General features: G+C 41.5%; 1 protein-coding gene across 4 annotated transcripts in view; it reads left to right on the top strand.

The window, feature by feature from the left end:
* The window catches only part of NRBP1 (nuclear receptor binding protein 1), a 1787342-nt gene that overhangs the window by 1613140 nt on the left and 160057 nt on the right, over nt 1-14145 (top strand). For all 4 annotated transcript variants that reach the window (XM_044061499.1, XM_044061500.1, XM_044061497.1 and 1 more), the window contains one exon: nt 1283-1338. In XM_044061499.1, the coding sequence (XP_043917434.1) occupies nt 1283-1338 (56 nt within the window). The remainder of the gene's footprint in view (nt 1-1282; nt 1339-14145) is intronic.

Below are 14145 nucleotides of genomic sequence, written 5' to 3'. Positions count from 1 at the left end.
AGGATTGAGGCTCCTTGATTACTGGGCCAGTTCGCGGGCGTCACCACTCACCATTACTAGTCATCTGTGTTGTCCATTTTCATTCTACCTCAACTCTCCTTCCCCCTTCCTGTCATCTTCTGGATTATTCTGATGGACCTTTGGAAGCTGTAGTTCCAGGTTTGAGCCCTAGTTTATTTTTTCTTCTTTTCTACTATGTACTGAGGCTCTTAAGGCAACAAACTCAGTCTGGAGTATTGGGGATGGACTAGGGCATTGTGGCTAGAGGGAAGAGTTCGAGTCTGATCTGAAATCTGTAGAATGTGGCCGAGTCAGATCCATAACCCATACATTGAGGATGAATGAAAATGGACAACACAGATGCCTAGTTATGATGAGTACATAACCTTAGTTTAATATTTTAAAATCTAGGAGCAGGACTGAAGAACATAGACCATTTTTGTCTGCACTTTAATTTAAAGCTAAGACTATTCCAGTTCAGTGGTGCAACAGCTAGTGCTGTTAATGTAGATGTTGAAATTGAGAACCTTGATAAGGATATTCCATGTCTGGATAGTTGTAATTGATCCAAAAGTGGTGTCACCAAATGAAGAATTGACGCCAAGCAAGATGACTGACATAGAAGGATGAAACCATGTCTATGATCCATTTGACCTCTGTTGGTCAAGTGGTCCATATGTTGGAGGAGGAATTAATGAAAAAGCTGTGCCTGTTCTCTTCTGTCTCAAGGGCTCCATGTGGCTCCAGAAACCTGGCAGGTTAAAACTTGCACTACCAGAAGATGTTAGGCACCATTGCAAGACATCTCTTGAAGGTTTGTTCTGGCTTACAAAGGGAACTGTCTGGATTGTATGGAAAATCCCTTATCCAGCCAGTAGTATAATGGCCAACTATCCTGTTCTCTTCCCAGTGCACTGGTGGTCTGCATATTTGTTGAGTGGACTCATCTGGCATCACCAATAAGCATGAGAAGCAAATGAGGATGGAATGAGAGAGAGAGAAGCTCAAGCCTGAAGTTAACATTGCCTGAGATGAGGGGGTGGGTAAATACAGCTGAGACCTATGCAAAACTTTTGTTAATTTCTTGTGGTACAGACTGAGAAAAGTAGAGTTAAACATTCAAAGCAAAATGCTGGAACTGGAAGACAAAAAATCTGAGCAGAAATAGTGCTCTTTTAAAGTTGATAGTTTGTAATTTGCTGTGTAGTTAATAAATGGTTGTACACTGTTGCCTGCATGTCTCTTAATACTGTGATTCATGTGTATTTTTTTTTCTTTACAGATGAAAGTGTTCAGGAACTGGCTGCAGAGCTTGTTCAACTAGGATTTATCAGTGAGGTGAGAACTTGTGTGTGCTTTATTAGCCTTCTGTAGTTTCTATTTCTGCAAATAGATACCACATCTCATTTTTAACACCTTGTATGGAATGCTGCAAGATATTTTAGTATTGAATGCAGTATATTATATGCAAGAACCATAACATGGAAATTTGAGTATTAACCATGCATAGTTAATTGAAAGAAACAATACACAAACCTGTGTGAAAATAAAGCACATTCATTTGAGTAGGAAAGAAACATGAATATAGTGCCATTTGCAGATATCCAGCTGATCACAGTTTACCAAGGTAAAGGCAAACTAACTGAGAATGTAGATCATAACCTCTGTGCAGGGGAACAGCACATAAGTATTAGAATTGTTAAATTAAGCTATTTAAAAAATACTTAAATGCAGATTAAACATGGACTAAAAGTGAGGACAGTTCAGTGTAGTGTTTGGGTTTCATAGTAGCTATTGAGTATTACCAACTGGGAGCTGTACTGCAAGGTTCTTCTGTTTTGAAAGTTGAGTCACCAGTTCAGCAGATTTCTGTTTTTTTTTTTTTGTTCTCCACTGTATACTAGGTTGCCTTGTCTTGTAAACTTTGATCTCAGGGATTTTTAGCGGTGGTTCATGCAACAGTAAACTTTTGCCAGATAACATTATTCTGCAACACTCTATAAAATAGTAGATGTTATGTTGTCCCATCTTGCCTTTGTTCTTGCTGGTTCAGTTCATCGTCTGTGACTTGGCCGATTTACTATAGCTTGAGAGCTTTTACTGGCTCGAGGCTAATCCCTATCCCAAGATGCCTAACAGTAGTAACCCAGATCTCGTTTGTCGCTTGCAGCGTCGAGGTTGCGACTACTGGCTCAGGCTAAGTATTTTGTGCTTTTTTCACTATATTGTTCTCTTTCTTAAGGTTTTGTTGTTTGTTTAACTCGTTAGAGTGTATACTATCCCCTGTTAGTCTAACAACCCCTTTTTCTTGTTGTGGGTGTGTTTGGCCGTTGTTTTCTTCCTCAGGCCTTGCTTCCCCCTTTGAGTCCGTTTAAATTAGAGGGTGGTTCTTCTTTTTCCCCCTTTCTGGTATAGCTTTTTAAGTTAGAGGCTTTCCTATTGGGGGAGTCAACATTTAAGTTAGGAGCTCTCCCCCTTTTTCTTCTCCCTTTTAAAAAAAAAAACGTTTTCTTTTATTGTTTGGGCTAGCCATCACAGCCTTGTAGTAGTTTGTTGTGTGCCGTTAGCTTATAGCTTTGTTTTTCTAGAGCTGTGGAAAAATTTTTCTGTCGGTTATCCACTGTGACCAAAGAGCCAAAACCCTCTGGGTTCAAAAAATGTGACTCGTGTTGCCAAAAAATGTCCCTTACGGACGGGCACATGAGTTGTGTATATTGTTTAGGGGCTGTTCACCTGCAGGACTCGTGCTCGATCTGTCATGCTTTCAGTTCCAAGGTCCTGCAGGAGAGAAAAAATAAGTTAATTTTGTGTGGCCTTCTGAAGAACCCTCAAAAGTTTTTGTCTCAGGGTCCTCAGCCAGCTAAAGTGTCTGAAAAACACACTAAGCCCATTGGTTCCAAGTTCAGAACAGACAAAATCCACGGTTTCCCAGCATTGGCTCCAACAAAGCTAAGTCCATCTGTGTCCTCGGAGCCAGTCTGGACCCATAAGAGAACAAGGTCTCCTTCTTTGGAGCTAGTAGGCTCTGCTCCACAATCTCCTTTGCTGCAACCTGGAGCGGGCAGTCGCAGGTCCTCTTTGCACTCCTTTCGGTCCTTCAGGCTTTTGGACCACGATGTGGGGAGAGTGGTCAATAGGCTCAAGTCACAGGTATTTGCTAAATTGCTATCAAGCCCAGCCCAGCCCATAAGGAATGATCTCCTTTGCCCCATCCAGCTTCTCCATCGGTTCCTCCTCCAACTCTCTTGAGCTCGGAAATAGAGAGCAAAGAGGTTGTGGTGGTGGAACCTTTGGCTCTGCTTACTTCTCCTTTATCGGTTCCGACACCCACTCTGATAGCCTCGATGTCTCAGTCCATTGAGGGATCTGGGCATCGAAGCTCTCTCGCTGGCTCTGAGGGGGGAAGTGGCATCGGACCCTTGTCCGATCCTGCTCAGAGCTTCGGTGCAGGTGAGCTCGGCTCCCACATCAGCCTCGGAGCCATCACTCTCGGTTTGCATCAGATCTCTGGGCTCTTCGGAGCCAGAGGCTCCTTCGACTCAGGATCGTGGCGCCTTTGAGGTAATGAGGAGCATGCTGTCTCCTGAAACTGCTCCACCCTCAGGTCCATTGGCTCCTTCTTCCTCGGTGACTGTGCCCGTCTTTGACCCTCCTCCTGCCTCCAAGCATAGGAAACCTGTGCCCTAGGACACCCCATGGGGCGACCCCACCTCTTCCAAAACGTCCCCCGAACATTCAGAGGAAGTCCCTCGGATGAAAAGTAAGAGGAAGCATCTAGACTCCCTTGAGTCTATCACTTCAGAGACAGACTTGGATGAATTGGAAGGATCCCCACGGTCCCCCTCTCAGGATATCTCCTTTTCAGACATCTTAGAAATTGTTAGACAGAGGGGTTGCTGGAAGTCCCTAGCCCCTTTTGAGGACGAGTCTGTCTACCTGGATGCATTTGGTTCCAAGAAAACAGCTACGAGGCAGTTAACCAGTTCAGTCACAAAATCAAATCCAAAAAGAAAACTGGAAACACTCTAAAACAACAAATGTTTAATCCAAGTTCAAGTTCGCAAGTAAACAGTTTCATCTTCAAGGCTTCTTCAGGCGAAATAAATACTATCAATTAAACAACATAACTTAAATACATTTTAAAAAATTACATGACTCTACACCTTCTGATGCAGCATATTTAAGTAAGGCTTTAAAGTAAAACTGTCATTAAGACCAGGTGGTACAAATGCTCTCATTCTTAAAATCCATTTCATCTCTTCATTTTCACTTACAAGTTTTATATTCCCACCACAATGGTCTATAAATTACTTTTAAAATCATAAACTTAAAACTATGTTGATCACATTTCTCTATAATGTGATTACTAAGAGCATTTAACTACTCTGTCTTATATCACAGAGAATGACAGGCTATACACTCTTTAAATTTCCTGTTTGTCATACCCACATAAAAAGCATCACAGATTTCACACTTAGCTAAATATATTAAATTGCTTGTGTTGCAATTCCCATATGTATGTAAAACAAACTCTACCGGTCATAGGATGTGTAATGGATTCTCTGTGAACATATGCTTGCAGGAAACACAATTCCCACATTTAAATGTACCTTGTTTCACATTTCCTACCTTAAAGAATTCCTTGGGTTGCTCCTTATAACATAACATCTGTTTCAAAGTGTTCTTCCTTTTGTACCCGAAAGCTGGTGGATCCCCTATTTCTTTTAATGCTGGGAAGTCCCTTAAAATTGATCAGTGTTGCCTAATAATATTTTTTACTGCTTCAGTGTTCCTGTTATAGGTAATCACACACCTTATTTTATTTACTTGCGGTCCTGCTCTAACTCTATCCTTACTCACACTACCAAAATAGGGCTGAAGCCCTCTGCTTAGTCTTTGCTGTTGTATGCTCCTATTAGCAACACAGACATCAGACTCGGTGTAACCCCGATGCATTTGGTTCCCGACCCTCCACCTCTTGTGGGTGCCTCCACATTTTGACCCACTTTAGTCTGTAGTGAGTCGAAAGGTATGGAGCGCTCCAAACACCATGGAACCAGTTCTGAGGAGACCAAATAAATTTATTACTGCTTACGAGGATAAATCCTTCCTTTCCAAAGGAGTCTCTGTTGATGCCATGGTGGTGGCAGCAGCCACTAAGAAGGAACTTGCAGAAACTTCTTCATCTGTCCATCCGCTGAACAAGGAGTCTCGTACAATGGACAGGTATGGAACGCGCATGTTTTCTTCATCGACCTTTACTCTCAGGTCACTGAATTACTGGTCACATTTCACATGACTTCAGAGGGATCTCCTGAAGGAGCTAGGAGATGCCCTGCAAGATCCTACAGCTGAGGGAGTTGCAAACAGGGCGGCTTCCCAGCTTGCGACCTTGACCTCAGTGGTTAGCTCCTCCATGAGGCTCATTTCTTATGCGGCAGATGGAGCGAGTAGGGCAGCAGGTACCGGAGTAGCTTTGTGGAGACACTCTTTGCTATGCCTTTGTCACTTTCAAGTCTTCATTTACTAATACCCCCTTTGATGGCTCGTCCATGTTTGAGCCTCGGGTAAAAAAGACTCCGAGACTTTCTGCCGTAGGGGTCCGTTTTTCCACTCCATCTAGACCCTATCCTAAAGGTCAGAAGAGTGGAAAGATCTGGTTCCGAAAATCCCAGGGAGCTTCGCCTGACACACGTGGAGAGGGAAACAACGGAAGACACCGGCCTCATGGCAGAGGGGGGTCCGCAACAGCAGGGCGACAGATACATTCTCTGCTAGGCCCTTACAGCACTCCTGAATGAGGCCCGACTGCCCACCTCTGGAGGCAGTCAGGGGCAGACTGTCACTATACCCAGCAGCCTGGCAAACTGTCACAAGAGAAACATGGATACTATCAGTAATATCCAGGGGTTACGAAATTCCTTTTTCTCAGTTACCCCCTCAAAAGAAAAACGTTCTATCCCAGATGTTCCACCCAGTCTTCGGGATCACGCAATCCTAGAGGTACAAAGATTGGTAGAAAAAAGAGCCATCCAAGAAGTCCCCGCAGACCAAATTTGATCCAGAACTTACTCAAGGTTCTTTTTAGTCCCAAAAAAGACGGGACTGGAGACCCATTTTGTATCTCAGCTAGCTAAACAAATCAGTAAAAAAGACGAAGTTCTGGATGGTAACACTGCAGTCCATTCTTCCCTTCTTGGGTCAGGACAATTGGATGTGTTCAGTAGATCTCCAGGACATGTACTACCACTTAAAAATGGACAGGCAATCCAGGAGATTCCTACGCTTCTGGCTGGGAGCCAGTCATTATCAGTTCAGAGCCCTGCCCTTTGGTCTCACCACAGCCCCCAGGGTGTTCACCAAGTATATGGCAGTGGTCACGGCTTACCTGAGACGTCTAGGATTCCAGGTGTTTCCATATCTAGACAACTGGCTCCTCACTGTTGCCACGGAGCATCAACTGAACAAAACACCGGACTACACAATCCAAGCTTGTTCCCAGCTAGGCATCACCATAAACTACGAAAAGTCTGCCTTGTTGCCTTGTCAGTCTATTACCTTTATAGGGGTAGACTTGGATACAAGACGCATGATAGCAAAACTGCCTCAAGACAGGGTGTCAACCATTAGTCAGCAAGTTTCATTTCTCATAAAGAAGGCAAAGAGTTCAGACAAGAGAAGTTTTACAAGTCTTGAGCTCAATGGCTGCTGCAGTTACACTAGTTCCTTTGGCATGCTTCCACATGTGGATTCTGCAGTGGCTTTTTTTCGCTCAATGGTCTTTCCAGGATTTACCAATGTCGCACATAATCTTGATCATGGAAACTTGCAAAAAGGACTTAGTATGGTGACTTGTTTCCCCCCAATTGACTCTGGAAAGACTCTTTCTAGACCCCCATCTTGTAGCCACATTACCATGGATGCCTCCCAGATGGAAGGGGGTGGCATTATTTGGGACAGACTGTCCAAGGAATCTGGCAACCTCACAAGTACCATTTGCACATCAATGTTCTAGAGATGAGAGCGGTGCTTCTGGAGTTGCAAGCACTTCAAGACTCTCTACCTACTGGGACCATTGCAATTCAGACAGACAATATGTCAGTGGTATGGTACATCAACAAGCAGGGCGGGACCAGCTCTTACCCCTTGTGTCGGGAGGTGCTTCGAGTATGGCAATTTGAGATGTCTTCCCAACATTTTCTGACTGCGATACACATTCCCAGGAAATCCAACGTGATAGCGGACAGGCTCAGCAGGGCTATCCTCATGCCTCACGAGTGGTCCCTGAAACAATTTGCGGACTTGATTTTTTGCAAATGGGGCCAGCCATGCTGCAATCTTTTTGCCACTCCCCTCAACAACAAATGCAGCTGCTACTTCACCCAGGGATGCACTTGTTCACGATTGGCCTCGGGACTACTCTGTGCCTTTCCACCTTTCCCTCTAATTCCAAAGGTACTTCAGAAAGCAAAGTTGCTGGGTTGCAAACTCATCCTCATTGCTCCTTACTGGCCTCATTAGATATGGTTCCTGTTTCTTTGCCATTATCTTCAACTGGAGCCTTGGATACTGGACCCATTTCTGGACCTCCTGATGCATCAGTCGGGCAGGTTTCATCCTTCCCACCAAACTCTCAAGCTGGTTCCTCCACTTCCAGCCTTAGCTAGGCTCCCAACCATTTCACCTGCTGTACAACACATCCTAGTGTCCTCCTAGAAGCCCACTACCAGGAGGATTTACACTAACAAATGGAAGAGGTTCTCTTATTGGGCGAAGAGTAATGACATTGATCCCTTCGCTGCTCCTGTTCACAAGATTCTTGACTTTCTGGCCAAAACCTTTTAGGGTCCAACTTGCTGCCATCTCCAATTTTCATGTTGGAGACTTGGGTTCTAACATTATGTCCCATAAGTTGTGCAGAGCATTCTTACGAGGTACAACTCTTTTACGGCCCCTGGTGAGAGAACCCCCCCGGACCTAAACTTGGTTTTAGCTTATATGGTTATGCCACCTTTTGCGTCCCCCCCCCCCCCACTTCCCCCTTAATGGAGGTTCGAGAGGAGTTCCCTTATTGGTTACACTGGTTGAATTTCCTGCTGACATACCAGGTTAGTTAACCATGCCTTGTTTTTCCTCTTTCCTTCCTATCTTAAATGTTTAAGAGCTTAGTAAAATTTGTTTTTTTACTATGTATGTCTAGTGTAGGCTCTTACAAATGAGATCTGGGTAGCTACCACTAGGCATGTTGGGATAGGGGTTAGCCTCGAGCCAGTAAAAGCTGTCGAGCTATAGTAAATTGGCCAAGGATCGGCTCCAAACCCAACCAGCAAGAGGGAAGGCGAGATGAAGGACAACAAACATAGAACATTATTGTAGGTACATAACTCCTTTTTCATAAAGGCTTGTCTGTGATAACCAAGTCATCATTATTTTTTCAGACACAAGGACCAGCATTTATTATTGTTTTTTGTGTGTGGTATGCTTCATTCGTTCATTTTCTTGATACCTGTCTTAACCTGTTCAGGGCTGCATGGAGCTATTGCTGTCCTGACAACCCATGGTTATGAAGCAGAGAAACAGTCCTGGCCAAGTTATCGACCCATGTCAGGATGTAGGCACATGTGCACCACACACACACACAAACGTCGGTGAGGATCTATATACTGTAAGACCTGTTAATGTTGCATGGTTTGTTACACTGTAGACTGCAAACATTATAGCACACATGCAACTGAGAAGCACAGAAAACATGAACCACAAAGGATTACAGGAAATGAAATAATGATCAGTTCGGATCATTTTGCATCAACACTTTAAAACAGACTTTGTTGAAAAGGAAGGAGTAAAAGTTACATTGGCAATCAAAATATCTACACCCAGTAACTGCTGTATCTTCCATACTGAAAGACTTAAAATATTTTAACATATCAAAGCATGCAAGCAGACACTACGGCAATGTGGAATAAAGACCCATAGATAGCTCTAGTAGTAGTTAGTAATAGTAGGAATAACTTGGTTAAAAAGTGCAGGCATGCATAAAGTACGTTACTATTGCAGGTAACTACATGTGTTCCACAGTCCTGTGTGCTTAAAAAAACAGCCTTGGCAAACATTAAAGCTTGAATCGTAACTGTTTTTGTGAATTTAGACAATTAAACAATCCCCTTTCTTTTCTATCTCTTCCTGGAGGGTTATCATTCCTAGGTTATACATACAAGGGTTTGTTCACTACTGTCGTCCTTTTTCTTGCTTTCTTACTTGAAGTAGAAGAATTCTCTTATTATTTAAAATTAATATGTATATATTCCTGAGCTTGACTTCATTTCAGCAATTCTGCTTTACTTTCTCACTCTGCTAGGTGTTTTTTTTTTTCTTTTTTAAACAAAAGTCCATTTACTTTTACATGTAGATTTACCTATTTTGCTTATTCAGAAATCATGATTCAGCTAGTTTTATTACAAAGAATTTTTTGCTACCTTCTTACATCATCATAAGACACTTGCTGCGATCATGTTGCAAAGAAAAAGGCAAAGTGTTTCTCATTCTTATCTCATAAAAACAAGAAGCTGCATATGAGCCATATTTTTTAGGGAGTGCTACAACATAAAAGCCCATCATTTTTCAAGGAAATGAGGTAAATTCTGCTTTTCAGCTTCTTTTCAAGCCCATTTGAGCAATGGTGAAGTTTTGTTAGGTGTCTGCTTATGGAATGACTTGTCTTTAGCCTTCAGAAGAATCTTATCTATGCCTTTCACAGAATTATTTTTAGCACCTTAATATAGTTTTACTTGGTCTACATGAGTTTGTCTCCCCCTGTAACATAGATGTTGAATGAGTAACAGTGTTCTGACATCTTTCTTCCAAAAGGCACATAAACTTCAAAAATGTAAATTTCTTTGTCAGGTTTGTGAGTCATCGCTTGTCAGAAAAATAAAAAAGTAGTAAAAGCTAGTCAGTATCCCATCAGCAATGTACCGAAATTTGATAGATGTCATCTGTTTTTCAGAAGATGCATTCACCATCCTTTGATGTGTGCAGAACATTGTCAGCTTTTCCTTCTGGTCTGAATTCTCTAAAGCTGTTATTGAGTAGTTACCCTGAAGGGCAGTTAGTGACATTATTCACATGCTCTCCAGTAGCTTTCCCAGGTGAAAAGCCAAGGCTGGAATGAGCTCACTTCCACAGAGCTCTGCAATGCTTTGCAAGTGCTTCAACTGCATCCAGAGCTATCCAGGCTAAGATAACAATATTTTCTTGAATTACTGCACTTGTGCTTGCCTTATACAGCGAGTGATAGCCACTGTTTTTGAGCATTTTAAGGCTTGTATTTAATTTTGTGGAAAAAAAATTTTCTCGGTCTGTTGGCTTTTTCTAGTTCTGCTTGCCTCAAGATTGACTTGCAGAAGAGTGAATTCGTCAGGGGCTTAATTGTTTGGTGGTAGTTTGTTGTTTAATCTGCACCTGGGAGCTACTTTTGCTATGCGTTTACATCAAGTAAGTCCAGGATAATCTTTCCTGTTGCATAAGGTGTTTACATGGAATCTCTGAGTTGGGAAGCATTCCAGGGAGCTCAGTTTTTGGTTGTTTATTGGCTAGAAGGGTATAGGTTTTAGTTTTCAGATTTTTTTCTCCTCTTTAAATCAGGCAAGTTTGTACAGAGCTGCCCACTGTGCAGCAGCAGTTAGCAGCGCCCTGTGTAGTAACAAATGCCTAGACAGTAAAATTTCCCTATAAAATTGAGATTAGGTCCAAAACCTGTTAAACAGTGTGGCATTGAGCAAAATTAAGTATAAAGCAGCTAGCTACACATCCAGTAACACTACCATATCTTGGCACTGTACAACATTTTGCGCTTAACCCCTAGAATTTACCTTAGGGAGACCCTTGTTAAAACCCAGTCCTTACTTCTAAACAGCCTACACCATTACAGGACTGGACAAAATGCATATGCAATTTCCTAATGTCACTGTGGCCAGCTTGTTAGATTTGGCCATATTAAGGCAATGCAGCAATTCTGTCATGTTCTCAGACAACCAGTTGGTAAATCGTAAAAAAAGGTAACAAAATATGTGAGGGATATAAATACACAACTTTCTTGGAAGCAAAAATCTTGCATATCAGCAAGAAAGTGTTCATTCAATTACTAGGCAATGGGAAGTTGCAAAATGTTGACCATATCATTAATAAGTTTGAGTTAAGCAAAGTAGGCCATGGTGGTGCAGCGGATAGCGTTGTCGCCTCTCAGCAAGAGATTCTCCGGTTCGATTCTTAGCTGGAGTGCCTTCTGTGTGGAGTCTGCATGTCCTCCCCACGGTCGAGTGACGTTTAAAGACATGCAGGTAGGTGCATGAGTGAATGGGTGTGCCTTCTTTGAAGATTGGGTGTCGGGCTGGCACCTCGGCACCGTAAAAATCCACTGCCAGTCATTAGCGGACTGGAGTTCCGCTGTGGCGACCCCTAACCGGGAAAAGCCGAACGACATTAGTTTAGTTAAGCAAAGATGTGGTTTAACATTCAAAGTTGTAGACAATTAGTTGAACATAAGATTAATGTAATGCAACCAATAGTTTGAAATTTTTTCCCTGCATTCATTGATTTACTCATTATTTTAATGCACCAGAATATAATTGGAAAGGGACTTGTGTCTAAAATATATAAGGTGCTTAAGAAATCAACAGCATGCCATAGAGAAAGCTTCTGGGATTATTTTAGAGTTGTTAATAACTCCCCAAGTGAAGATGATAAAAAAACTAATACTCCAGTCTTCAAAACAAACTACTTAATTACTAAGGTGGAGGATATTCTCTTTGAAGTTCTTACATAGAACCTTTATCACACCACATGAAGTTGAATGGATGTATAATGAAGACAGGATGCTGGAGATGTAAACTAAATGTTAAAACATATGTTTTATGATTGTATAAAACATAAAACATATTGGGATAATATGAATTCTCTCTTTCAGTCTGTGTTTAATGATAAATTAATCCTGACAAAATGTCTTATTTTCTCTAATACACCTATTCTTACTTGTGTCACAAAAATAAAATGTCCTGTTTTATGGAGTAAACATTACAAGAAAAGTTATCACTAAGAACTGGAAGAATCAGACATTCCTACTGTGAAGGAGTTTGTACATTTGGCAACTGAAGTTTAACATCTTGAACTTATCTAGATTCAGGACCAGAACATCTAGAATCACCTTCTCTTATAATATCGAAAATCGATCGAAAATGAGCTTTTAGCACAAGTGAACAAGCTCAACAAAGAGCTTAAAGACAATTTTGAGAGTGACTTTTGCAACAAGAGGTTAGAAAATATGTACACTCAAGTCAGTGCATATGCCTCTAGATTGCAACAAATAAAACACAAAAAATTACAGCGAGATTTTACGGATTTCAGTTCTGGGACTGTGTTTGTTTGGAATAAAAGAACTGAACCCTTGATGCGCACTGACAATGTAAATACAAACTTGGCGCCTGTAGACAACACGGTGGTTTCAGGTGTTCCCATTGGCTCGCCATTCACTTCAGTCCCTCTGCACCGACGACGTGAAGAACCTATAGAAGAGGCCTTTATCACACCACCGGAGTTACCTGCTACCTCTGTAACGATATCAGCAACATCGACGCCTCTCCCTAACCAGGAGGCAAACCGCTTAGTGGATACTTACAAAAACCTTGGAGCTAAACCGAAACACAATGCTCCAGATAGATTGGTTGCTTCTTCTTCTTCTTCTTTTTTACCTTTCCCCATCAAGAAAAACACTTTTCCACGCGATCGCTCTCACAGCTGGGGAAGGAGGAAACGAAAATATTCAGGAGAGAGCGTAGACAATCAGAGAAGGCGACAGAGGCCGTAGAAAACATCTTTTTTAACTTGTCAAGGTTTGTACTTGATGAAAATGACATTGCACTGTTAAACAAAGGTTTATCATTCATTCCCTCTCAAGGGAGTGATTTATCGCAAATATTGGTAGACTTACGCTTATTTGGAAGATCTGTTACTCTCAAGTTATTTTTTAATAAAGTTAATGGAACTACTAGTTCTACTTCGGAAATTACAAGACATAAGCGCAGAAGTATTTTTACTCCGCCCTTTCCTGGGCATGTAGACTGTTTTATTAAGATGTGTGAAAGAGATCTTTATCTCTATTTTTATAGTAACAAGAGAAAGTGTATGTATTTTAACTTGTCCAGGCAGGAAAAATTATCACTAACCAAGTTTATTAATGATTCCTCCATATGTATTAGACCAGCAGATAAGGGAGGGGGGCTTGTGCTATTAGACAGCCAAGATTATGTCAAGTATATGACGGAAATGCTAAATGACACAGAAACATATGGCATAATTAGCAAAGTGGAGTTAACAAAGATTATTAACAACATTAATGATATACTTTATGACATGCTAATGTGTCATCAGGTCTCAAAGGAATTATACGATTTTCTCTCGATAGAATATCCACAAATACCCATCATCAAAGGTCTTCCGAAAATGCACAAAGGTCTTTCCCCACCTCCCATGCGACCAATAGTATCTGGAGAAAGATGGGTGACTGAAAACATTTCAGTCTTTTTGGAAGACACATTGAGACCAGTAGTTAATAATATTCACAGTATACTTAAAGATACATATCAACTACTTGATTACTTAGACTCCATAGATATACCCTTGGTGAAGGGTCAACATTTATTAATAACTATGGATGTACAAAGTTTATTCACTAGCATCCCAAATGACCAAGGTATAGAAGCTATAAGGGAATTGATTTCTATACACCCTTCATTTGATTGTAACAAACAAATTTTAGCATGTCAGTTGTTAGACATTGTGCTCAGTAACAATGTATTTTCTTATGGCGAATGTTTATATATACAAAAAGCAGGGGTAGCAATGGGGACCCCTTGCGCTAATACATACGCCAATTTGGTTGTTTACAAGTGGGAACAAGAGTTTGTATTCACACATCAGTCCTTTACCAAGGTTATAGTCTACAAACGATTCGTTGATGACATCCTAGTGGTTTGGGATGGAACTGCGGACGAATTCAATGAATTTATGCAGCAGTTATCAACCACCACCAGTTTTTTGAATTTTACGATAGAAACATCATACGAATCAGTGGACTTTCTTGATGTAACT

The sequence above is a fragment of the Protopterus annectens genome, chromosome 2.part0 (genome assembly GCF_019279795.1).
Source record: "Protopterus annectens isolate FY-2018-M chromosome 2.part0, PAN1.0, whole genome shotgun sequence".
Lineage (NCBI taxonomy): Eukaryota > Metazoa > Chordata > Ceratodontiformes > Protopteridae > Protopterus > Protopterus annectens.
Note: the sequence above shows the minus strand (reverse complement) of the source record. Positions and strands in the feature narration are given on the sequence as shown.